This window comes from Pipistrellus hanaki, assembly GCF_964339955.1.
Source record: "Pipistrellus hanaki genome assembly, chromosome: 1".
Classification (NCBI taxonomy): domain Eukaryota; kingdom Metazoa; phylum Chordata; class Mammalia; order Chiroptera; family Vespertilionidae; genus Pipistrellus; species Pipistrellus hanaki.
The window spans coordinates 85,027,352-85,052,454 of NC_140503.1; the positions used below are offsets into that span (position 1 = coordinate 85,027,352).

The 25,103-nt window shown below is 37.2% G+C and overlaps 1 protein-coding gene and 1 pseudogene across 7 annotated transcripts in view; one reads left to right on the plus strand and one right to left on the minus strand.

The window, feature by feature from the left end:
* MIPOL1 (mirror-image polydactyly 1) overlaps positions 1-25,103 on the plus strand; it is a 297,034-nt gene that overhangs the window by 230,800 nt on the left and 41,131 nt on the right. For all 6 annotated transcript variants that reach the window (XM_084874819.1, XM_084874822.1, XM_084874820.1 and 3 more), the window contains one exon: positions 6,831-7,061. In XM_084874819.1, the coding sequence (XP_084730945.1) occupies positions 6,831-7,061 (231 nt within the window). The remainder of the gene's footprint in view (positions 1-6,830; positions 7,062-25,103) is intronic.
* LOC311618071 (large ribosomal subunit protein eL31-like) lies at positions 22,671-23,027 on the minus strand (annotated as a pseudogene). The gene has a single exon. The product of its transcript is annotated as a large ribosomal subunit protein eL31-like (transcript).

The window sequence follows — 25,103 nt, forward strand, 5'->3', positions numbered from 1 at the left end:
AAAAAAACAAAAACTGAGGGAATTTTACGTCAGTATACCTTCCTTGTAAGAAATGTTAAAAGAAGTTCTTCAAAGTGAAGGTAAATCACATAGGTCAAAAACTCAGATCAAACTAATTGATATGGTAGACAAGGAAATAAAAACAGACACTGTCCTCTCAGAAAATGTACACTTAGGACAAGGTAGCACATACTTTTGCCTTTCATACTTGCTTTATCTTTATTTATTTTAATTCAGTAAAAACAAGCCAAACCTGCCTCTTCTTTTTCCCTTCAGAAAGATTTAAGAATGCTATCAGTTAAGTGATAAAGGTTAGAAAAACTAGTTTACCTCTCCCAATTCATAAAAACCTGTAGAAGCAGGCAACAGTTGTTCATCAAAGTATTTATAACATGTCTGAGTATTGTATAAGATTTTTATAGAAAGTTAACTATTTTTTTTTAAATCATACATGTATGGATGCCTGTTCTTTGGCAGGTATTGCACTAGATACTTTCACATGGATAGATCACCTAATTTCGTTCTCCTATTAACTCCATGGGATTTTTCTCAGCATTTTAGATTTGAGAAGATTAGTCCTCAAATAGATATGTTTCTCAAGGTCATGCAGAGTGATGGCAGGACTAAAATCTGAACCTATTTCTTCTAAGTCCAACCCAGAATCTTTCCATCTACACCACGTTTGGCATTGACAACACATTAGAGTGGACAGTTCTTTGCTGTGGGGTATGTTCTCCACCTTCAGGATGTTTAACAGTATCTCTGGCCTCTCCCACAAAATGCTAGCAGCCTCCCCACCACCATTTGTGACAACCAAAATGTCTCCAGATGTTTTAAAATATCCCCTGAGGGACAAAATACTCCTAGTTAAGAACTATTGATCTATACTGGCAATTTTCAAACAGTGTGCCACTTAGATTGCCAAATAAAAATTTTAAAATGACAGCAGCCAACACAACAATAGTCATCTGGTGTGAATGAATCAAAACTACACCTTTTATTTTTGTCAGGCAAAATATGTATTTTTGATGTGTCACTGAGTTAAAAAAAAAAGGTTGAAAATAGTAATTTTAGTAATTTATACACACACACACACACACACACACACATGCACATTTTTTATTGTGCAATTACTATAAATAAATTAAGCAGAAGCAGAAGAATGGGTGCTCATTGTGGGATGGTGAGTAGAGTGGCCTCATACAACGACCTAGGTAATACCTGATGGAGATAAGAGAGGAAGCAGGAAAAGTAATGTCAAATCTTTGGCATTGAAATTGGGACTCAAATGAACTGTTGGCCCAGAAAGGAACTCACTACAGACTGATTCATTTGCCTCTCAGTATAACCATAATGGCTTGTCTCAGTTTCAGTTCTTACAAGGGAATTTCTTGGATCACATGATCTCACACATCTAGAGGAAACAATGAACAACATAAACTGATGAACAAAAACAGATCCAGAGAAAGAGAAACAGCGAACAGACTCTCAAACCTCAGAGGGAAAGTAGGGGAGGGTGGGGGTAAGGAGAAGAGATCAACCAAAGGACTTGTGTGCATGCATATGGGCCTAGCCAGTGGCCATGGACAACAAGGGAATGGGGGTATATAAGGGGAGGGATTTGGGATGGGAATGGGGAGATGAGGACAATTATGTGATATCATAATCAATAAAAAAATTTAAAAAAAAACTTGATATAAATGGAAAAGTACTAGTTACAAGAATAAGCTGAGTTGATGTGTAACATTACAATTGAGAGAGGGTGTTCCATGGCCGGTTAACAGACAAGCTGAGGAGAACATAAATAAATATCTGCAAGCAAATATGTAAGTGGGTCATAAGCCCAAAAGTCCCAAGATGTTTTAAGGAGTCAGGGACCAGGAAATAGTTAGGACCACAGACATGAGGCACTGAAATGATTGGATCTAATGCAGCGGGCAGAACAGGAGATGGTGTGCTGTCTCATTTGCTGTGGATTGGAACTATGATAACATGAAAGTACTAAGTAAATACAGTTTTAAAGTTTTATTTTCTAGTCAAAAAATTAAATTTATTCAGAATCACATAATTTTAAAACTAGAAGAGTGAATTGAAACTTTATGATATTATCTCATTACTTTCATGATAACCAGGTAGTTACCATCCTATGGCAATTTTTGTGAGCCATGCTGTTGGTTACATGCTTTGAAAATTCTGAGAGATTTAATAGCTATTCTGTTGTAGTTTTGTCATTACTATATATCATGTATCATTACCAGTGTTTCCCAAACTTTTGACATATGTGTATCCCTTCTATAATTTTCATAGCGCTGAGTACCCCTCATATTCATGAGAACGTAGAATTAGGTGCAGCTAAGCACGGTGCAGTGCATATCCCCACCAAACTCCAGTGCAACTCGTACCCCCACCAAACTCTTCCCGTACCCCTGGGGGTACGCATACCACATTTTGGGAAACACTGAAAGAGAAAGATTCAAATTGACCATACCTTTATGATGCCCACCATCCAATCAGGAGTGAGTATGCAAATTAAACCAACAAAGATGGTGGGTTAATTTTCAAATACAGGCACAGATGGCTGGGGCAGGCTGCCATGGCAATGACACAGGGGTTCCGAATTGCCCCAGCCACTCTGGGCCTCTGGATAGCATGGGAAGGTGGAAAGGCGACTCTGGCCAGAGCGAAGGTGATGCTGGCAGCCAGGGAAGGAAGGCCCATTCTTGCACGAATCTTCATTCATCGGGCCTCTGGTATACTCTAACTTAAAATATTCCCCATATAATGTCATCTAAGTGCCAATAAATGAAATGCTGTTCTCATGCTGAAAATGCATCTGATGATCAATAACTTTAACAAGAAGTTAAATATGAGTTACTCTGTGAGAAAAAAACTAAACAATGTGGCCATGTTTCAGTTTAGGAAAGGGAACTCTGAGCAGAAAAACAGCACCAAAACAAAAACGTGCTTCAAAGTCTATCTGCATATATATAAAAGGCTAATATGCTAAGTGTCCACCTTACTGGTAGCTATGACATGCACTGACCACCAGGGAGCAGACACTCAGCGCAGGTGCTGCTGAGCTGCAGTGATGTGGCAGCAACAGTTCTTGGGTGACACACCCCAAAACCAGAGAGGAGGGAGCCCGATTCTTTGCGGGCCGTGCTATTCCACCTTTGGCTGTGGATTATGTTGTTGCTGGGGCACTCTTAAATCTGGTTTACTGCACACTTGTGTTTGCGTTCCACACCCTGTATGGCAGCAACTTTGCAGAGTGCCCTCTAGTACTCTGGGACCTCTCCGTGGATGTCTGAGAGCTGGTTTTGTCCCAATCCCCTCAGGCCAGGCCGAGGGACCCACCTGCCAGAGGGACCGCACTCTGCAGATGCCCTTTGAGCCGTGGTGCCACCCCAGGTTCGGCCCGCTGGGGAGGGACCGGGGGAGATGTCTTCAGGGCGTGTCTGGCCCCGTCTTGCCCAATCCTGCCCCACTGGCCCTCTTCTAATTAATTTCCTTTCAAGGTGCACAAATCTGTGCACCAGGGCACTAGTAGATTTATATACGCTGGGACTGTAGCTCCTGTACTTCACCTTACCTTGTTCCTTCAAGAAAATTATAAACATTTTGATTTTTTGAAGTTCTTAAGGAACAAGTTTTTTCCATAAAATAAAATTGCTCAGTATAAATGGAACATTACTAATGTTAGAATTGGGAAATAAATCACAAGCTGAAACTGAAAAAAAAAAAAAAAGCAAACTACAAATTGTTGTAAGTTCTAAGAAGGAAAAGTTTCGGGTTAATGAGATCCTAACAAAGAAAGAACATAGGAGTTTAGATGGAAGAGTCATAAAAAAAGGTTTAGCTGAGAAAGCAAGATTTGTGCTGAGACCTGGTTTGTCAGGTAGAGGGAGGAAAGGCACTCTGTACAGATGCCTCAAGAGGAAAAAGCATGGTGTTCTTCAGAAGCTAATGTCTGCCGAAAGGTGAGGAGGTGCAGTGCTACAGGGCTCTGTAACCCATGGCAGGTAGCGAGGAGTGGCCCGGCCCAGGGATAAAGGCTGAGGGTTCAGATTCTGGCTCTGCTAGGCATGTGAGGTGAGCTAAATCACTTGCCTCTGTTTCAACTTGTCATCAGTAAAAAAAAAAAAAATTTGGACAGGACTTCTCATAGCTTATGAGGTTTAGTGAGTTAAAATACTAATTGTTTTCGTTTATAGAGATTTATCCTGAGTATAATATGATGCTATTGCAGGATTTTAAGTGGCATTATCTAATTTGTCTTTTACACGCTTACTCCAGCAACTGCTTCTATCTGTGAAAGTCTGGATGGGAATTTAAAGATTTCCAAGGAATTTTGAGTGATGAGTAGCTTTTTGAGCATTAAAAACACAGGTTCATCTGAGAGCAAAATCAGGTATAAATTTGCCCAAAGGGGGGGAAAAAAGATTAAGTGATAGAGGAGTAGGAGGGGGTGAATAATTAGGGAAGTAAGTTGGGACACCACCATCCTAATGATGAGATTTTGAAAACTGAATTATGGATTCTTAATATTCAGTTGGTTAGAGTATATTGAATAATGATTTAGATACCATACACAAATGCAGAATTCCCTAAGACAGCCCACTGTGAGCTCTAAGTGAGATCATGTATGTAATATTAAAATATAAAGGAATGGAGTAGGCTAAGATGTTTTAAATAGGACACAAGAAGCACTGCCAGTAAAGAAACAATTATAAATTGGACTTCAGTAAATTAAGAATTTACATTCATCAAAGGACAACATTAAGAGAATGAAATAGCATTGCAGCCCTATTAGAATGGCTGGAGTTAAAAGGACTGGAATCGCACGCTAAGGGAGCATGTTTGAATAACCGGAACTTCTGCTTCTCCGAGAAGAGTGTAAATTGCTACGACCACTTTGGGAAACTGTGTGTAGCATCTACTAAACATAAACGTACCTACACACCCTATGGATACATTCTTTTCCAGAAATAAGTACCGATACCAGTTATATCTCAATAAAGCAATTCACAGCAGTAAAAAATAAACTACATTCAACTAAAGAGGAATCCCATAAAACCTGTGTTAAGCAAAATAAAAATAAAAATAAATAAAAAAGACAGACAGAAAGTTCAGAAACAGGCAATCCTAATCTTACCAGAGGTTGGACTGGTGATTACGTTGGGGGAGGGCACTCTGCTGGGAGGGAGCACTGGGAGCCAGCCTTCTGTGTTTTGTTCTGTGTTTTGTTCTTTACATTTTGTCAAGCCGAATACTTTAAGTTTGTACACTTTGTGTAATTTAAAATATAATTTACAATTAAAATGTAAGTAACAATGTTTTAAACGTTAAAAAATGTAAACAGGTTTTGTCTTTTTAAAGGTTTCTGTTTTGTTTGTTTTTAGTTTCTATCTTGGGTCTTTCTAATTGACAAAGACGGTGGGCTGCCGGAAATTGGAGCAGGGATAGGAAGGATGCAGACAGTGTGAAAGGCATAGAACAGGAGACTTGTCTTCAGACATGTGGGATGATAGAGCTGAGAAGAAATGAAATAAGAGAGAAATAAGGTGAAATCTAGAAAGATCGTTTTTTACACTCACCATTCTTATTTTATATGTAGTAATCAGTTGACCACAGTTTAGCAGCAATCTTTCCTCCTAAGAACTAATTTGAATCCTGAAATGATTTCTTTTAGATGCTCACTGTCCCTGTTTCAGGTCCTTCTGACACCTTCTCCAAAGTGAGCATGCTGGAAAGGCTTATAGGTTACTTAAACAAATGAAGAAGTTTGTAATTACTTTAGTTTTAACAGTTTTCATATGAGGTATTCGGCCTGTGCCGAAAGTTCCCTGAGTAGCTTTTTGCAGCTGCAAGAATTATATTACTTTCTTTCACATTATCAACCTGTAATATATAGTTAGGTTGTTTTACTTTAAGTCTCCCATTGACATTTCTTTTATATGCATATAATGAAATGATTTTATTTCATAAAAAAGAACATCTCCTGTGTGGATTTTAAATTTTCCTTATTAAATATTTATATTTTCAAAATGTCCTTATTTAATTGAGTGAGGTGCTTGGTGCCATTTCAAAATAACCTCAGGTGGTAGGTGTAATGACATATCAAAAATTTGACCTTTAGCATTTTAGGATTCTATTTTTGTCTGCATTTTCTTCTGCATTCAGTCTTAATTTATATGCTATTTCTCTGTAACTTAATGAATGGATAAACTTGGCATAAGATTCATTAATGGAAAGAAAATATTGGAATACATATTATTTCTGTGCAGTCTAATGATTTTTACTTCATTCATATCTCAACTATGACAAGTAGAAAATTATTTTTGTGAGGCTGGTTGGTATTTGTAAAAACCTCATTCATTCTCAGTAAATGCTCAGCCCAATATACCCTGGATCTACTAAACTGATGATGCCTACTCTGACTTCTCTCACTTATTTGCAGTCAGATTATTATGCTTTTTTATTAACCTAGAGATTCTTTATTTTTTTTTTAATTTTCTGCTTTTCCTTTTAAAGAAAATTGAATGTAATATTCATAGAGATATAATTCAATTAACATCTTGCAGCATCTTTTTGTATGCCTTGGTAGCATAGATAATTATTTGTCTGGGTAGCTTTCAGCCTAATGTGGAGAAATGGAATAATTATCATATATAATATTCTGATATAACAATTGTTTTCACTTACTCATCTAAGTATGTTTTTATTGATTTTTAGAAATGTACATTTCTAACTGTGGATACTTTTAGATGGCTTTTGGGCAGTCAGCCTACATATTTATGTTTAAATTGTTTATTCTTGTATTTTCTCAGTTTACACAAATCTTTATCCCAAGAAGAAAATCTGAAGGATCAGTTTAACCATACCCTGACTACCTATGAAGAAGCTTTGAAGAATAGAGAGAACATTGTTTCCATCACTCAGCAACAGAACGAGGAGCTGGCTGCCCAACTGCAGCAGGCCCTGGCAGACCGCGCGAGCCTGGAATCGGAGCTCCGGCTGGCGGTGGAGGCCTCCCAGGCAGCCCAGGACAAGGTGCAGAAGTGAGTAAAATGAGCGTGCACCATGTCAAAAGCATGAAACAAAACAAAAACACCCCTTTTTAGCAACTAAATAGTATATTATTTATTACTCGTCCTACTAATAATTTAAGACAAAAATTTATTGAGCCAAGTAAACTCTTTTTGACTCTCTATCATATCCATATTTGGGATAAAAAACCATTTACTTGGGAATCCTGGTTACTGTTTAGGGCAAACCATTTTTATTTGATATCTGATCTTCTTCAGTTCATGGAGGCCATATTATTAGAATCATTTCATAGATAATAGATAAAGTTATTAGCAAGGGGAAGAGGCAGTCAAATTTTCAACTTTAGCTTCAAGTTAATCCTGCTTGAATCCAGATCATCTGTGACCTAGTAATCTGAAACCTCTAGTCACATAGAATAGGGAACAGTGTGATTAATTTTCAGCATTGTTCTTCTGAAGTATTCAGTACAGCTTTTCACAGTGCATAATTGTATTTGTTTATTTTCAATGATCTTTGCATTTTTATTAAAATTTTAATAAAGCTGTATAAGTCAGTCCTTATGATAGCCAGCAAAATGTTAATAAATAATTTACCAGACAAGGAAGTCACTTATCAATCTATGGGACTTGAACATTGTAGCAGAGTTTCCTAAGATAGCTTTAATGTAATGGAACTTGTCACTTTAACTGAGCCCTTCTTTATTGATTGTTAGCAGCATTACATTATTCACATACCTAATCACCTTTAATTTCTAATACATACATTTTTCCTTAGCAACTTTTTTTTTAATTTCACAGTATGAAGAATTAATGCTAATTTCAAAGTTTTTTATTTCTCACCACTTTTTATTTGAAAATAAGTCATCTCGACCATTTCCCCAACACTCCTGAAATTATGTTTTATAGCCCAAGGTCAGGCAAATCTGTAGTCAAGACCACTTGAAAACAGATTAGGAATTATACATATTAATCTGTGATATCAGTGTGCCTTAAACTTGTGATTTATGGTATCCTGTTTATCCTGTTTTTTTTATAGATTTAAAGATTAGGTTTATATTCAGCCAGAAACTGTACCAGTTATTCACAATATATGATAGCATTCTAAGAATACCAAGATATATAGGTAGATCTTACTTCATTGAAAATATAAATCAGTAACTTTTGACAGGGCCTGATTTAACTCTGTTTGTTTAAAGTCTACAAATAATTACTAATTTCAAGTGTAATTATTTTTACATCTTTATGTAATTCTTTATATGTAATCCTTTAATTTCTGTAGATAGCTAAAATTCCCTACAAGTGTTTCCCAGAGAACAATTAGATTTATATTTTTAAAAAACCTTTGGAAATGTTATCAGACTAACCTTTAATTTTTTAGATCTCATGAACTATTATAATTTTTTAAAGAAATAACTTTGTACAACAAGAAGTAGAAGTAACATAATCTCAGATAATGCTTTAAATTGAGTAAGTTTAATCTTTTGAAAATGTATTGCCCTTATTCCTCACATTTAACTACAATAGATTAAAAATTTTTAGGGGAATGGTGTCAATTCATTAACAGAGTTTAAGTGCAACAGTTATGTCACTTATAAGCATTAAATGTTAAATTCTCATTTAAATTCTTAATCTTTTATTTCGATTTCCAGCAATAAGACCTAGATGAAATTTTGTCAGGTTTTCCTTTTAGTATTCAATCCATTTTATTTCACTTTTAATTACCCTCAATTGGGTAGTGTATCTTCCCTGCAGTTAATGTGCACATCAGTCTATTTTATTAGATTTAAGAGGATAACCTTCCAGGAAACCAATTTATATGAGTTTGTTAGATGGTATTAGTATTCTTTATCCAATCTTAAATTTTTATTATTAAAAATTATTTATGAAGGTCCTTTGTAAACATTGAGTATTCCAGACAATAATTACAATGTAAGCTAAGATGTTCATGTTTCCACCTTCTCCCATCAAAACCAAATTTCTTGAATAACTGATCTATATTCACTACCTTCAATTTTTCAATTCCCACTTACTCCTTGCTACTCAATGCATGATGGCTAGTTCCTCCACTGGGAATTGTTGTTCTTAAGATTACTAGTAATTTCCTAACTGTTAAATGCAATCGGCCATTTCTAGTTGTATTCTTATTTTAAAACTAATATGTGATCATGGTAAAAAAAAAAAAATAAATAAGAAAAGATGTTCATATATCTTCAGCAATATCACATAGTGGTTTAAAAGCTCAGGCTCCGATTCATTATGCATAGTATGTGAACTTCTATATTTTATTCTAAAACACTATTCTGATGTGGGCATTAATAGCCCCACCTCATAATAAATGGTGATAAGTGGAGATTTGACTTTGGATGTGAACACACTACAGATGATGCGTGTGGAATTGTGCATCTGAAACCTGTAAAATTTTGTTAACGAGTACACCACAATAAATTCAATCAAAAGGAAATGTAATAATAATTATGAAATGAGAAAGAAAATAGATAACATCATGCCTGTAGTGCTTTTAGAATAACGCTTGTTACATAGACTCTCCTTCTCTTCCCATTTTACTCCACATTGAACTCTCTCCTTCTGCAGAAGGGCTCTGCCTTCTCAAGACTGAGTGCCTTTGTGTATGTTGGTTCCTCTGCTTGGAGCCTTTTGCTCTTCCCCCCCATGAGAAACTTATTCATTCTGTGAGATTCAGTGCAACATAGAGGATAGTGACAGGCTTTGCAGTCTAGTCAGACAGACCTGCCTTTGAATTCCTGTTTTTTCTACTTATTTCCTGGGAGATTGGGGGCAAGGGGCAAGTTACTTAACCCTAGAAGCAAAAGTTCCTCAGTTAAAAGATTCAGACAGTAATACTGGCCTCACAGGCAGGATTAATGTGAGGAATAAACTGGATAGCATATAAAATGCCTAGTTCAGCACCAGTTATTTTATTATAAACACTAGGGGCCAGTGCATGAATTCATGCACCTTGAAAGGAACTGTGCGTCACAAGGCTGCGGTGGGCACAGGGGCAGGTCTTGGCCCATCCTCCACGCCTCCGCTAAGCCCCTCTTGCAGCAGCCCCTGGTCTCTTATCTGCTGGCAGCCCCACTTCTGCCACCACTGCTCCCACACGCCAATGGTGCCGGCCCCACTCACGTCCGCTAATGGTACAGAGCGATAGGGGCTGGTGCCAGCAGCGTGTGAGAGTGGGGCCATCAGCAGGTGAGAGTAGCATCTGCTGCCCCAATCGCCCATCAGGAGCAGGGCGAGGTGGAGAAGCCTTCAGTGCTATCCCTGCTTACACCTGCTGATGGCACCAAGTGATCGGGACCTGCCTGGCACCAGCAGTAGGTATGAGCAGGTATAGCACTGGCAGCAAGTGTGAACACCAGGCGGGATGGTGGCACATGGGAGCAAAGAATTTTCAGTAACCACCAGAGGCTCACCCTGATGACAGCGACTGGTGCCCTGCCTTGGTCTGGTGCGCCCACTCACTTGCTCCACCATTCCACCAGAGCCAACACCTACCGTGTTCCGCACACAGCCCCTGGTGGTCAGTGCACATCATAGCAACCAGATGTTCAGTTGTTTGGTTGTTCCAGTTGTTCCACCATTCAGTCTATTTGCATTTTAGCCTTTTATTATATAGGCTTCTATAAGTTATATTATTAGTATCATCATATTCATCAAACTAGCAAAACTAGTTCAGTTTCTTCTTCTCTACAAAGTCACTCTCTTCTGTGTGCTTTCCTAGTATTTTTGTTGAAAATTACTCCTTAGAAAATCAAGCCCCTCCTGTATTTCCCGCCTCAGGTAATGGTTTTCAGCAATTTCCGCTCCGTCCTTCTTCCCTCCCTCTTTCTTACCATTTGCATTCACTTTGCCATCAATCTCTGTTTTGTCTTTTGTCTTTTTTTTTTTCTTCTAAGCTCTGTTTTGTCTACTGCTTAAGCATCTCCTGATTCCCTTCACCCCATCCTCACACATTAATTGCATTAATTTAGGTCCTCATCATCACTCATCCAGACTATCATAAAACTAGTTTACCTGCTTGTAGTTCTGTCAAGTTTATCTTCCTCACTGCCACCAGACTTGATTTTTCTAAAGCATAAACCAGGTTATATTACTTTCTTATTTAAAACTAGAGGCCGGATGCATGACATTAGTGCAGCAGTCGGCCTTCCTTCCCCTGGCTGCCAGCACCGGCTCCCCTCCGGCACCCAGGACCCGGGCTTCCCTTGCAGCCTCGGCTTCATCCAGAAGGTCATCTGGAAAGATGTCTGGTCTAGTTAGCATATTATGCTTTTGTTGTTATAGATTTTCAAGGGCTCTTTCTCCCCTACAAGTTAAAGTATAAACAGCCTAGCATGACACATGGGGCCTATCAGTAGCCTTCTTCCATTTGTCTGGAATAATTTCCTCTCATGATCACTACCACAGCATCTCTGCATGTGCTATTTCTCCTTCTTAGAACCTATCTCCCACTTTTCGTACCTAGCCAAGTTTTTGTCACTTATTAAAGTCCAATCTAAATGTTACCCCTAAAAATGTTTCTTTAGATTTTCATTCTTTCTTATGGTCATAGTACTTAATCCATATCTCTATTCAAGGTCTTAGTCATCTATGTGTAATAATCATTTTTTATATCTATTTCCTCTCTGTTTCACTCTCTGCAAATTTATCCATTGGTGGGTGTTCCCAAGACAGGGATAGTGTCCTATTAATATTTTTATTCTAATCTCCTCCAAATACTCACACAGATGCCTGCTGTAAAGTAAGCACTTATAAACAAATGAACTAGAATAATTTAATAGTGTGCTAGAATGATGGAGCAAAGTAAAAGCAGGTTGGGTCAGGAATACATATGAAAATTTCAGATGTGGTATGATCTGCTTTAAGCCCTAGATTAAATTACCGTATTTTTCGGACCATAAGACGCACCGGACCATAAGACGCACCAGTTTTTAGAGAAGGGAAATGAAGAAAAAAAGATTCTGAAACAAATAGTATCCTAAAATATTTTATGTGCATTAAAACCCTACATCACAGTCATAAACACATGTAATCAACCCTGTAAAGTAAACAGCAGCATTTAGAACCATTTTAGAGCCGGGCAAGCACACAGAGACCACACAGAGCCAGGCAAGTAAAAAAACTTTTTTTTTACAGTATATGTGTAGGCTGTATTTGGACCATAAGACGCAGGGACTTTTTCCCCCCACTTCTGGGGGGAAAAAAGTGCGTCTTATGGTCCGAAAAATACGGTATTTTATTCCAACCCAATACCCGATTTCAATGAGCTTACCAACTTCATTGAAAACTATGACCCTTTGTGCCTGCCTCCGGCCCTCACTGGCACCTCCATTCCTTACACTTTCCTCAGAGTTGGGATGCCTTACTTCCTAGTGATCAGCTTTTAACTCTTGTTCTAACCACCACCTCCCATTAAGTTTAATTACATTTAAAAAGATCTGAAATCATCCTAGCTGGTTTGGCTCAGTGGATAGAGCATCGGCCAGTACCTGAAGGGTCCCAGGTTCAATTCCTGACAAGGGGACATGCCTGGGTTGTGGGCTCAATCCCCAGTGGGGGACGTGCAGGAAGCAGCCGATAGATGATTCTCTCTCATCACTGCTGTTTCTATCACTCTCTCCCTCTCTAAAATCAATAAAGAAATATATTTTACATAAATAAATAAATAAATAAATAACCTGAAATCTTCAGTAATAGTGGAGAGAGACTATATACTATCTCTAATAATAGTAGAATTTTAAGTTTATATTTCCTTTTCTTTCAGAGTCAAAAAAAATTCTTAAATTTATTAATCTGTGGGAGTATTCCTGGAAAGGAAAATTGTGCACAATTAGCATCCATAAGTCAACCAATATTTATAGACAGTCTCTTACAGAGTAAAATATTATGAATGCCAGATTTCATTATTCAAAAATAGCTTCTTGGCTCAGGTGTCATAATGCCTAAAGTTTCACCAGCAAAACTCCATTCCCTTGGTTTATTCTCCTTATGTATATCTCTTTTAAAAAATGTATATGCTTATGAGAGAAGAGCACATTGTGATTTTGCTTTAGATTGCTCTTATGCTGATCCTGGGTTTGGGAAAATTGGGTGGAGGGAGGTAAGGAAACTAAAGAGTTGGTTGAGGGCACAGGAACTTTGTATTGTAAGAAAAGCTCTTAATTTTTTCAAGGATTACATCCTCAATTTTCAAAGAGGACACTGACACAGCAATTCATTAATTGATGTTTTTATCATCACAATAGATTTAAAACTCTATGGTTCATTATACTGTACTTTGTTTTCTTACTGTGGTTCAGTGTACAGATAGGCATCTTATGGTCTACAACAAAAATTTTCTAAAGGGTTTTTAAAATATATTTTACTATACTTAACATGCCTATTCTACACATGGTTACTTAAGATTATAATATTTACAGTGAGGCTTATAAGGTCAGAATATCTACCAAAGATATAAGTTTTACAATAAAATATTTTTTCTCACATATCATCTATACTGTGGGCCAGATTTACATTGATATGATTAAAATTCTCTCATAAATTGTAACTGCATTATGAATATATTGGACAAAAATATGCAGGAAAAAATTGTACACTTTTAAACAAAATTTAAAGAAAAAATATATCGGCTCTACATTTTTCTTTCAATTTTTTCTTTTTAAAAATTTCTTACTTAAGATTTGCATGTATTCTGTTTATTTTAACTGCATAATTAAAATATCAAAGATTATTATAAAACATTTCATTTTAAAACTTGTGGCATGCTGTCTTTTGAGTGGTATTGATAGAAAAAAAAAAAAATGAACACATAAAGCTAACAAAAGTCTTTCCTGTCTTCTGGTCAAATACTCAGCTTCTATGAAGAAGTTGAGGTTACAAAGAAATTGTGAATTCTCAGTCTGGTTTCCCTGCTGATGAGAAGAACTGTCTGCAGTTCTCTTCGAGGTGTCAGGGGAGTCACCAGAGTGTCACACAAGGGTTCTTAGCGTCCAGCAAACATACTTTCCACAAACTCAGCTGCTTAATCTGTTTGCAGGTTGAATTATAGAACAGGGTAGATGACTCCGGGGGCAGGTAAGGGAACAGAGCATTTCCACAGTTTCTTGATTTAAAAAAGAAAAAGGAAAAAAAAAGAAGAAGAAAAGAAACCCTGCTATTCTTATTTAAATAAAAAGAAAAGCCTATGATTGTCATCGAGAGACTTCACCAAATTTTTTTTTTAGTTTTGTTGCTGGTTCCAGAATCTGATTTTAACCATTATTAAAAATAATTGTGCTAAAGATTCTTACATAGTTTAATTTGAAAGCTATCAGTGAATTTTTATAATTACATTGTCTTTTCATTAAAATTATTCTTGCCAACTTTACCTGTGATATTTTTCCTATAAATTCTTGCAAGGCAATACTAGACATGTCTGAACATTTTGTAAATACTTGTTGACTGATTCAAAGAATAAGTGTCATAAATTCTCAACTCAGCATAATATTTAAATCAATATTTAATACAATGTTGAAAGTTGATTTTGAGTTATTGGTATTACTAATAAATTGGAGGATTTAAACTCTTTTTAAATTGCTCTTCAAAAAATTATTGTGTTTGAGATTTAAAAGCTCTGAAATATAAAATATACATCAGCAAATAATAAGTCAAATAGTTAATTTATTTGTAATAATTTATGTACAATTGCATATTCCAATCAACTTTAAAAGATGAATTCTAAATCCATATCTAATTAGATTTAGCTTTATTATCATTCATATATGGAAGATAGACTCAGATGACTCTTAAGCAATCATTTTAACATCTAATATGCTTAATTTTTATTCTTGAACAATGATATCCTTTTAAGATTCTAATATTCTAGATTTCTAAATCATAACACATCTTTAAATTAAATACATATTTAACTTAGGAAATATAAGTCTTGTACTCCAACAAATTAGTATGTATTTTATTAAAAATTTAATTCCATTACATATTTGTATAGTGGATCACATTTCTTATCCACTGAGTATATAAAGTGGGTCTCTAGAGCTACTTTTATTATATACTAGAGCCCCAGTGCATGAAATTAGTGCACGGGGCAGGGGGGTCCCTCATCCCGGCCTGTACCCTCTCCAACTGGGGCCTCTTGGGGGCTGTTCAACTGCCAGATCCTGTGGGATCAGACCTAAACCAGCAGAGGGGCATCCCTCTCACAATCTGGGACTTCTGGCTCCTAACAGCTCGTCTGCCTGCCTGCCTGATCACACCCTAACCGCTCCCCTAATGGTCTGATTGATGCCTAACTTCCTCTGCCAGCCCGATTGCCCCCAACTGCCCTCCTCTGCTGGCCCAATTGCCTCCAACTATCCTGCCCTGCTGGACTGATCTCACCCCTAATGCCCTTAACTGCCAGCCTGATGGTCCCCAACTGCCCTCTCCTGCCAGCCTGATCTCATCCCCAACTGCCCTCCCCTGCTGGCCTGTTTCCCCACAACTGCCCTGCCCTGCAGACCTGCTTACCCCCAACTGTCCTCTCCTGCTGACCTGTCCACTCCCAACTTCCCTCCCCTGCTGTTCTGATTACACACAATTGCCCTCCTCTGCTGGCCATCTCGTGGTGACTATCTTGTGGCGACTATCTTGTGGCAGCCATCTTGTAATAACGTGGGGGTGGCCATCTTGTGATGGCAAAGTTGTGATGACATAGGGAGGCCATCTTGTGAGGACATGGGGGTGGCCATTTTATGACAGCCATCTTGTGACAGTGTCACACTACACCACCTCGGCTTTTATTATATAGGGTTTGATAGATATATAATTATAGTCATGTCTTTGTAAAAACTAAAGAATTTTGGCTTACACTTTCAGAAAATACCTCACTTCCTAGCTCATTTCTTTTACCAAGGAAGGATTAATGTGGGATTACTAAAATTGGAACCTAACCCAGAAACTGAGAAATGGCAATGCAGTGGAAAGTGAAGGATCCAGGCTCTAAACCTAAGAATCAGCACTTTCCCTGATAAGTTCCCTATGTAGCGAACTTTATGGAATGAATCACAAATTGCATGAAAGTAGGGACTAAATGTTAAATTGCCACAGGGCTTCTCACATTTGACCTGCTTCTTCATCAGAAACGTCCAATGGATGATGTAGAGCTGGGCTAGTATATTGTCTGCCTACTAATGTAGATGAAACATGTTTCAGATGAGCACCATGGAGAGGAATAAAGAAAAAGAACAAGACTAAAATATGAGAGAGATCAATACTATTTAGGTTTAAACCTAAATAAAATGCAGGGACTTTTATTGTTTTTTTAATCCTAGTGTTATAGTAATTAAAAGTCAGGAATGGAGTTCCTATCATTTTAGGGAAATTATAGGATCCACTTAATGATGATCATGTACATTTTAACTAGCACTTGACAAACTAAAAAAATAACAACAGGAGTTATTATAGAATATACCTCAGAGATGTGATTTTCACGTGAAATGTGTCTTCGAGTGGCTATCTAACCTAACAAGTATCCCTTTTGTTTGGTTCTGTTCTTAGCTCCAGTTAAAAGCCTTCTTACTGTTTAACCTTTGACAGGCTACATGGCTTCTGGTTACTTCTATGAATATAGGCGAACTCATCCATCTTACCTGAGAGTAGTTTTAAAATGGATAAAAATAAGATATAGTTGACTTGAACTTCCTAGGATAGGTAACAATAGCACTAACCACTAGTGTACTTAAGAATACTTTTGTTGTAGTAAGGTGGGAAAAGGAAGCTATTGTAGAAATTCGATTTTTAGAAGTTTTCCATCATTCTTGCTTGGATGTTGCTTAGCCACATTGTACGTAAGAACTCAGAGCTTCCTTCTTTGTTTTCTCTATTAAATAAATAGAAGATCAAATGTATTGAGCCTATCTGCTAATGTAGAAAATGTCTACATTTTTACATAAGTCAGGGTCTTTTTTTCATTTAATAAATCCTCAGTGTACTCATCTAAAATCTGATGGATACTTCCTTACAAGGTACAGGTTTTTCTTTCAAAATATAATTGGGGAGGAGGGGAACTAAATTATACCCCAGAGCAAGTAGAAATATAAATTTCACTTAGATTCTAAGACTCCATGTTTATCTTTTCCACTTGGTCAGAGATTTTCCCATATGCACATTTGGCCATAGATAAATATAGAATGGAAGAATATTTTGCTTATTTCAGTGTATTATAAATATTGTCCATATATAAACTTAATTCTTTTTTTAAAATGTTTTTATCGATTTTAGAGAGGAGGGGGGAGGGAGGGACGAAAGGAGAGAGGAGAGGTGAGAGAAAAGAGAGAGAGAGAAAGAGAGAGAGAGAGAGAAACATCAAAGGTGAGAGAGAATCACTGACCGGCTGCCTCCTTACTGGGATCAAGTCGCAACTCGGTCATGTGTTCTGACTGGGAATCAGACCTGTGACCTCCTGTTTCATAGGTCGACACTCAGCCATTGTGCCACACCAGCCGGGCCATAAACATCATTCTTGACCATTTACATTAAAGGAGAAAAAAAATCATTCTAAGACAATGTATTTTATAGTAGCAGGTGAAATGCATCTTCTTCCTTTACATATAGGGATGGGTAAAGTGGGTTTATACTTTTGAGTATGCAAAACACAGTTTCTTGTATTATCATTAATTATTATATTATTTATTTGTATTACAACTGTAAACCTGTGTTTGACCACCTCTGTATTCTTGAATAACCCAACAGAAATAGTTTTTTTTTCTTCAGTTCTTAACATAATTATAAATTTTAAAAAGACTTATACTACTGAAAATTACTTTATTAGGTGTTCCTGTAGAAAGACTGAAAATGAAAAATGAGACTCTGAATATTACATAATAAACAATATTTTGGAACTTAATAACATTAATTTTTTATTTCTTTAGTATATATACCATTTAAACTAATAGTTCTTCAAATATCATCATCATTTGACTTTTTCCTTTGCCACATTTAACAATATTCTCAAAGCATATGAAAGCATGTTATTTCTCTTTATGTTACTATGTGCCATTTAACATAATGGTAAAAAATAACATATTTAAAATATTGAAACATCTTCTTCCTTAAATTAAACTAGTCTGCCTTCTGAGTTATGTGTGTTTTGCATCAGTTTTTAATAAGTTCTCTACTACTGACTGAAATGGAGGGCCTAATCTTTCCCGGCATGATGGAAATAGCACAGTTTAAGAACAAGAATGAATCTCTGTATAATCACACCACAATGCGAGGTGACCCTAAGACAGAGCACTGACCAGATACACATATGGGTTTTAGAAGACTTTCTGGTGCCCTTTTTTAACACAGCTGTGAGAAGAATGTGGCTAAGACCCCATAGTCATTCTTGAGTAGAGCTGGCAAAGGAAGCCATGAGGAGAAGGGAATTTAGCACAGGGGTGTAAGAGAGTGCAGCTTCATTGATGCGATCTGAGGGGAATGCCTAATGACTGGAAGAATCAAACTTGGCAATGAAAACACAAAGCTCTTTTCATCAATTCAAACACAGACTCTAAAGCTGCAGATGGTCACCTCCAGCCTTGTCTATTCAGTGTGAGGTTTTATAAAATGGCACTTTGATGAATACTGATAGATCAAAACAAAGATTTAATAACATAAAGATGTGGTGTTCATTTTTAAATGAGTATACAGGTCAATGTCTCAGAAAAGGATAAAAAGAGTACTCTTTGCATGTGGGTCTAAAGTCTTTTTGTTATTTTTCAATTTGAAAAATAAACAACATTTATCTTCAAAAATAAATGACAAAGGTACAGATTGTGTTTAATGGAAAACAGTTTACATTCTGAAAAGAGACCAAAATTAGGGTTTATAGTTATTCCTGTTAACTTTATTGCTTCTGTTTGAGGATTCTTAATTTATAATATTTGTTTATGTTATCCTAATATTTTCTTGAAGCTCACATGCTAGGATAAGTATCTGTTGTCATTCTCAAGGATGAATCAATCTAATTAAAAATGTAGGCCAAAATATTTTATACTTGGAAGATAACTTTTTTCCTCATCTCTCCAGAGAATGCAGAGGCATTATTTAGTACAAAGGAAGCCTCTAAACTTTAAACCAATATTGAAATTATATTTTTGTTACTTTGCATTTGATTTTCTAGGATTTTTTAAGTTCATAATTGTTTATATATTAAAATGTATTTCACTGTATTCAACTTGAGACTTAGCATGCTTACATAACTGGTATATTTTTCAACAATAGATTTTATTAGACTTGGTTAGCATTTTATAGTTTAAAAGATTCTTGAGCTAAACCCAAACAAATTAAGCTTAATTATACAAAATAAGTTTAAAATATGAACTTAACTAAAATACATCATTCATATTTCTAGTATTTGTGAAGCAAATATAATGAGTAAGTCTATATTCCAAATACTTTTAGCTAGTGACACTATTACATAATAAATTAAAAGACTAGGATTGAAAGTTAAAAGGGAGGCAACTTAGTATCGCAGACATCTTTACAGCAGTATCTTAGTGTTACAGTAGAAATATCTATAAACTAACAGGACCCTTGACTATCAAGAACTGGGTCTGTATAAGTCATTAAATTGTGTTTCTTCTCAGTTTCCTCATCTGGAAGCTAGAGCTGACATTCTTGCATTTTCTACTGCAAAACATGGCTGCAAAGATCAAAGAAAATGCATGTGTGTAAAAATACTTTGCAAAGTGTAATGTGCTCTATAAAAGCAAGCTTTGGCTGAAGAATATCTTCTACTTATACATTTAAATAAAAAGTTATAATCACCTCATCAGAACCAGAAATAGTAAATGAGAAAAATAATACTTCAGCCTCAGAGCCATAATGTAAATACCATGTAATTTTGGGGAAAGAGAGTATTCACATAGATCTTAGAAACTGGAATTAAAGAAGATTCTGTATGTTTTCATCCATTACTGGTGAGAATGCAAAATGATAAAAAAAAAAAAAAACTATGGAGGACAATTTGATGATATCTAACAAAATTATCTATCTCATATAATAAGAGGCTAATATACAAATCAACCAAACGGTGGAAGGACCGGTCACTATGAAGCACATTGGCCACCAAGGGGCAGACACTCAACGCAGGAGCTGCCCCCGGGTGGTCAGTGTGCTCCCACAGGGGGGCGCTGCCCAGTCGGAAGTGGGGCTCAAGGCTGGCGAGCACAATGGCAGTGGCAGGAGCCTCTTCCGGCCTCTGAGGCAGCGTAAAGGATGTCTGACTGCTGACTTAGGCCCACTCCCCTAAGCTGTCAACTGAACATCCTCTGAGGGCTCCTGGACTGTGAGAGGGCACAGGCGGGGCTGAGGGACCCTGCTCCTCCTGAGTGCATGAATTTCATGTACCAGGCCTCAAGGATCAGTGACCAGAACCACTGGAATGACCAGTGACTATGACGTGCATTGCGGCACCAATCAGCCCAATTGGGATCTCGATCACTACCCCCTACCCTGATCGTGGGCAGGGCTAGCCAGCCAACCTCCTGCATTCCTCTCCCCCCACAGGCCAGGCCCCGATGGGCCCCCGTCGGGGTGGGCCAGCCAGACCCCACCCATGCACAAATTCATGTACCAGGCCTCTAGTATATACATATATTCCTAGGTCAAATGGCAGTTCCATATTTAATTTCCTGAGGAAACTTAATACTATTTTCCATAATGGCTACACAAGTCTGTATTCCCAATAGCAGTGCATTAGGGTTCCTTTTTCTCCACATCCTGGCCAGCACTTGTCATTTGTTGATTTGTTGATGGTAGCCATTCTGACAGCTGTGAGGTGATAACTCATTGTTGTTTTAATTTGTATATCTCTGATGTTCAGTGACTTTGAGGATTTTTTTAGGTCTCTTGGCCATCTGCATGTCCACTTTGGAGAAGTGGCTATTTAGGTCCTTTGCCCATTTTTGGGGGGGAGGTGGCGAGGGGTACGGGGAGATTGTTTGTCTTCCTTTGTTAAGTTGGATGAGTTCCTTTGGATATTAACCCTTTATCAGATGTATCATTGCCAAATATGTTCTCCCATACAGTGAACTCCCTTTTTGTTTTGTTGATAGTTTCTTTTGCTGTGCAGAAGCTTTTTATTTTGATGTAGTCCTATTTGTTTATTTTCTCCTTAGTTTCCTTTGCCCTAGGACGGTGGTCGGCAAACTGCGGCTGTTGACTAATGAGTTTGCCAACCATTGGGATAGGGGCTTAATCACAAGGAACAACAACAGCCTGTAATTATTGGAATCAAGAGTCTAGGTCAGGGAGGCAAACACATTAGTCAACAGAGCGGCTGTTGTAGCAATATGTTTGTACAATTGGAGATGTATCCTTAAACATATTGCTCCAAGAGACGTCAGATTTTGCTGCCTATGGTTTCTTCTAGGATTTTTATTATTTCATAACTAACTTACTTTTAAGTCTTTTATCCATTTTTAGTTTATTCTTATTTATTGTATAAGTTGCTGGTCTAGTTTCATATTTTTGCACTCATCTGCCCAATTTTCCCAGCAGCATGTCTTGAATCCATTGTATGTCCTTGCTTCTTTTGGCAAATATTGATTGAGTATAATGTCTTGGGTCAACTTCTGGGGTCTCTGTTCTGTTTCATTGATCTATATGCCTGTTCTTGTGCCAATATCAGGCTGTTTTGATTACGGTGGCTTGGTAATATAACTTGATATCTGGTATTGTGATTCTTTCAATTTTGTTTTTCTTTCTCAAGATCGCTACACCTATTCGGAATCTTTTTTTATTCTATATGAATTTTTGAAGTATTTGTTCTAGATCTGTGAAATATGCTGTTGGTATTTTAATAGGGATTGTATTGAATCTGTAGGTTGCCTTGGGTAGTATGGATATTTTAATATGTTGATTCTATCAGTCTATGAACAACAGTATATTATTCCACTTGTTTATATCTTCTTCTATCTCTTTTTTCAACATCCTGTAGTTTTCCAAGTACATGTTTTTTACCTGCGTGGTTAAGTTTATTCCTAAGTATCTTAAAATTTTTTATTGCAATAGTAAATGGGATTGCTTGTTTAGTTTCTCTTTCTGAGAATTTAACATTGGCGTATAAAAGAGCAATCAATTTTTAAGTTGATTTTTGTATCCAGCTACATTGCCAAATTCATTTATTAAATCTAGTCTTTAGGGTTTTTATTATACAATATCATGTCATCTGCAAATAATGAGAACTTTACTTCCTCCTTTCCAATTTGGATGCCCTTTATTCCTTCTTCTGGTCTGATTACTGTGGCTAGGACTTCCAGTACTATGTTGAATAAGAGTAGTGAAAGCGGACATTCTTGTCTTGTTCCTTTTCTTAGGGAAAATGGTTTTAACTTTTGCCCATTGAGTATGATGCTGGCCATAGGTTTGTCATATACTATGGCCTTTATCATGTTGAGATATACTCCTTCTATTCTCACCTTGCTGAGAGTTTTTATCAAAAATGGGTGTTGGATTTTGTAGAATGCTTCTTCTGCATCTATTGATATGACCATGTGATTTTTTTTTGATTTTTTTTTAGTTTTGTAATTTTATTGGACCATCAGCATTAGAGTTCTCATCCACATTAATAGTCTATAGATTTCTGAAAGTGATGACAGGTACGTAGGTGACCAATGTATAAAGCTTGTTTGGTGAATCTTCATCCTCATTATGTTTTCTGGACAAACATAACCGAATATGATATGGGACATTCCTTAGCCCTTTGACCTAGATAGCTTTGTTCAGCCTGGTGTCAGAGTGCACGTCTGTAGTCACCGTCTCCTTCATGGCAAATTTCTGGTTCTCCTTGAGTGCCCGAGGGGCAAGCTTCTGGCTTCTTGAAACCCATGCCATAAATGCAGTTAGAATATTGATGGTGTACTTCCTGCTCACCACCTCGTTCATGGCACAGCAGCCCTTCTTCTCGCCACCCTTGCTTGTGGGAGCCATCGTGCCCAGCAAGTTGGAAAGAAAGAGTGGGTATTGCCGAAACCGGTTTGGCTCAGTGGTAGAGCTTCGGTCTGCAGACTGAAAGGTCCCGGGTTCGGTTCCGGTGAGGGGCATGTACGTTGGTTGCGGGCACATCCCCAGTAGGGGGCGTGCAAGAGGCAGCTGGTCAATGTTTCTCTCTCATCGACGTTTCTAGCTCTCTGTCTCTCTCCCTTCCTCTCTGTAAAAATCAATAAGATATATTTTTAAAAAAAAAAAAGAAAAAGAAAGAGCGGGTATTATGGGAGAGGGAATGCAAGGTTGCAAGTACAACTTCCAGGATGCCTGGAGAAGGCTGATTATAAGATTTTCGTCTTTCAATTTGCATATGTGATGTATTATGTTTATTGATTTGCGAATATTGTACCAACCTTGCAGCTCTGGAATAAATCACACTTGATCATGATGTATTACCTTTTTAATATATTGCTGGATCCAATTTGCTAATATTTTGTTGAAGATTTTAGCATCTTTGTTTGTCAGGGATATTGGCCTATAATTCTCTTTCCTGATGAAGTCTTTATCTGGTTTTGGCATTAGGATAATGCTGGCCTCATAAAAGAGCTTGGAAGTGTTCCTTCCTCTTGGATTTTTTGGAGTAGTCTGAGGAGGATAGGTGTTAGTTCTTCTTTGAATGTTTGGTAAAACTCCCTTGTGAAGCCATCTGGACTTGGCTTTAGTTTTCTGAGAGGTTTTTGATTACTGCTTCTATTTCCTTAGTTTTTATTGACCTATTCATCTTTTCTGATTTTTTCCTGAATCCAATTTGGGAGATTCTATTTTTCTAGGAATTTGTCCATTTCATCCACATTGTCCAGCTTATTGCCATGTAGTTGTTCAAGATACCATGTGCGGGTGCAAGGACACACATACACTGTGCCCTTCAGTAGCCAATATGATTGATGTAACTATTGGCATGAAGCATTCTTTGTCTAAACAGTGTAAAACTAGGTTATTGACCAGCTAGTTTGCTGGAGTCAGCTGAGGCTAGAATAAGAAGTCTTCTGGAGTGTGGAGAGAGAGCAGCTAAGATGGAGTGTGTGAAGAAGTCTACTAAAGGGAGCAGCTGGCCAGGAGAGAGGAGAAGCCGCTGAGCCAGAGAGCTCAGGTACTGCTATGATGTGAGGCGGTGAGTCTAGGAGGCAGTGATGGCTGCTCATATAATAGCTGTGGGTACAGAGACTGATGCTGTTTTATGGGAAAGATAGATGTTCACCAGCTGGTGTCTGGCTGCCTGCCTGTATGGACTTTGCTGTGAGGGCTGTTCTTGTCTGATGGCAATATGGCCACTGGTTTCAGCAATAAAGATTCATTCTTATTCACCTACAACTTCTCCATCTCATAAGACCTTCTACCAATGGGGGGGTTCCATTCCCAGTCAGGACACATACCCAGCTTTCAGGTTCAATCCCCTGTCAGGGTGTATAGGGGGGGGGAGGCAGATTGATGTTTTTCACATCCATGTCTCTCTCGTTCTCTCTCTCTCTTCCCCTCTCTCTCAAAAAAAAAAAAAAATCAGTTAAAAAAAAAAAAAACTAAAGAAGATGTCTATATACAGACAACAGTATAGTGGTTACTAGAGTGAAGGGGTGCAGGATAGTAAAGGGTGAAAGGGGTCAAATATATGATAACAGAAAACGATTTGATTTTAGGTGGTGAGCACATAATGCAGTATACAGGTGATGTATCATAGAATTGTACACTTTAAACCTATATAATTATATTAAATAATGTCACCCCAATAAATTTAACTAAAAGCAAAACAGATGCCTATAAACTGATATTGAATGATCTCTAGGAACATCTTGTGAACTGAAAAAAAAACTAGTACTTATAATATGCTGCTTTTTATGTGAGAAATAAGAATAAAAGAAACAGAAAGGATAAACCAGAAACTAATAAAATATGTTACATTTGGTGATGGATGAGAAATAGATGTAGACATAAGGTAGAAATGCAACTTTTCTGATTATGCAATTGTGGATAGCTTTGACTTTTGAATCATGTACATGTTTTAAATATTCAGAAATAAAGTAA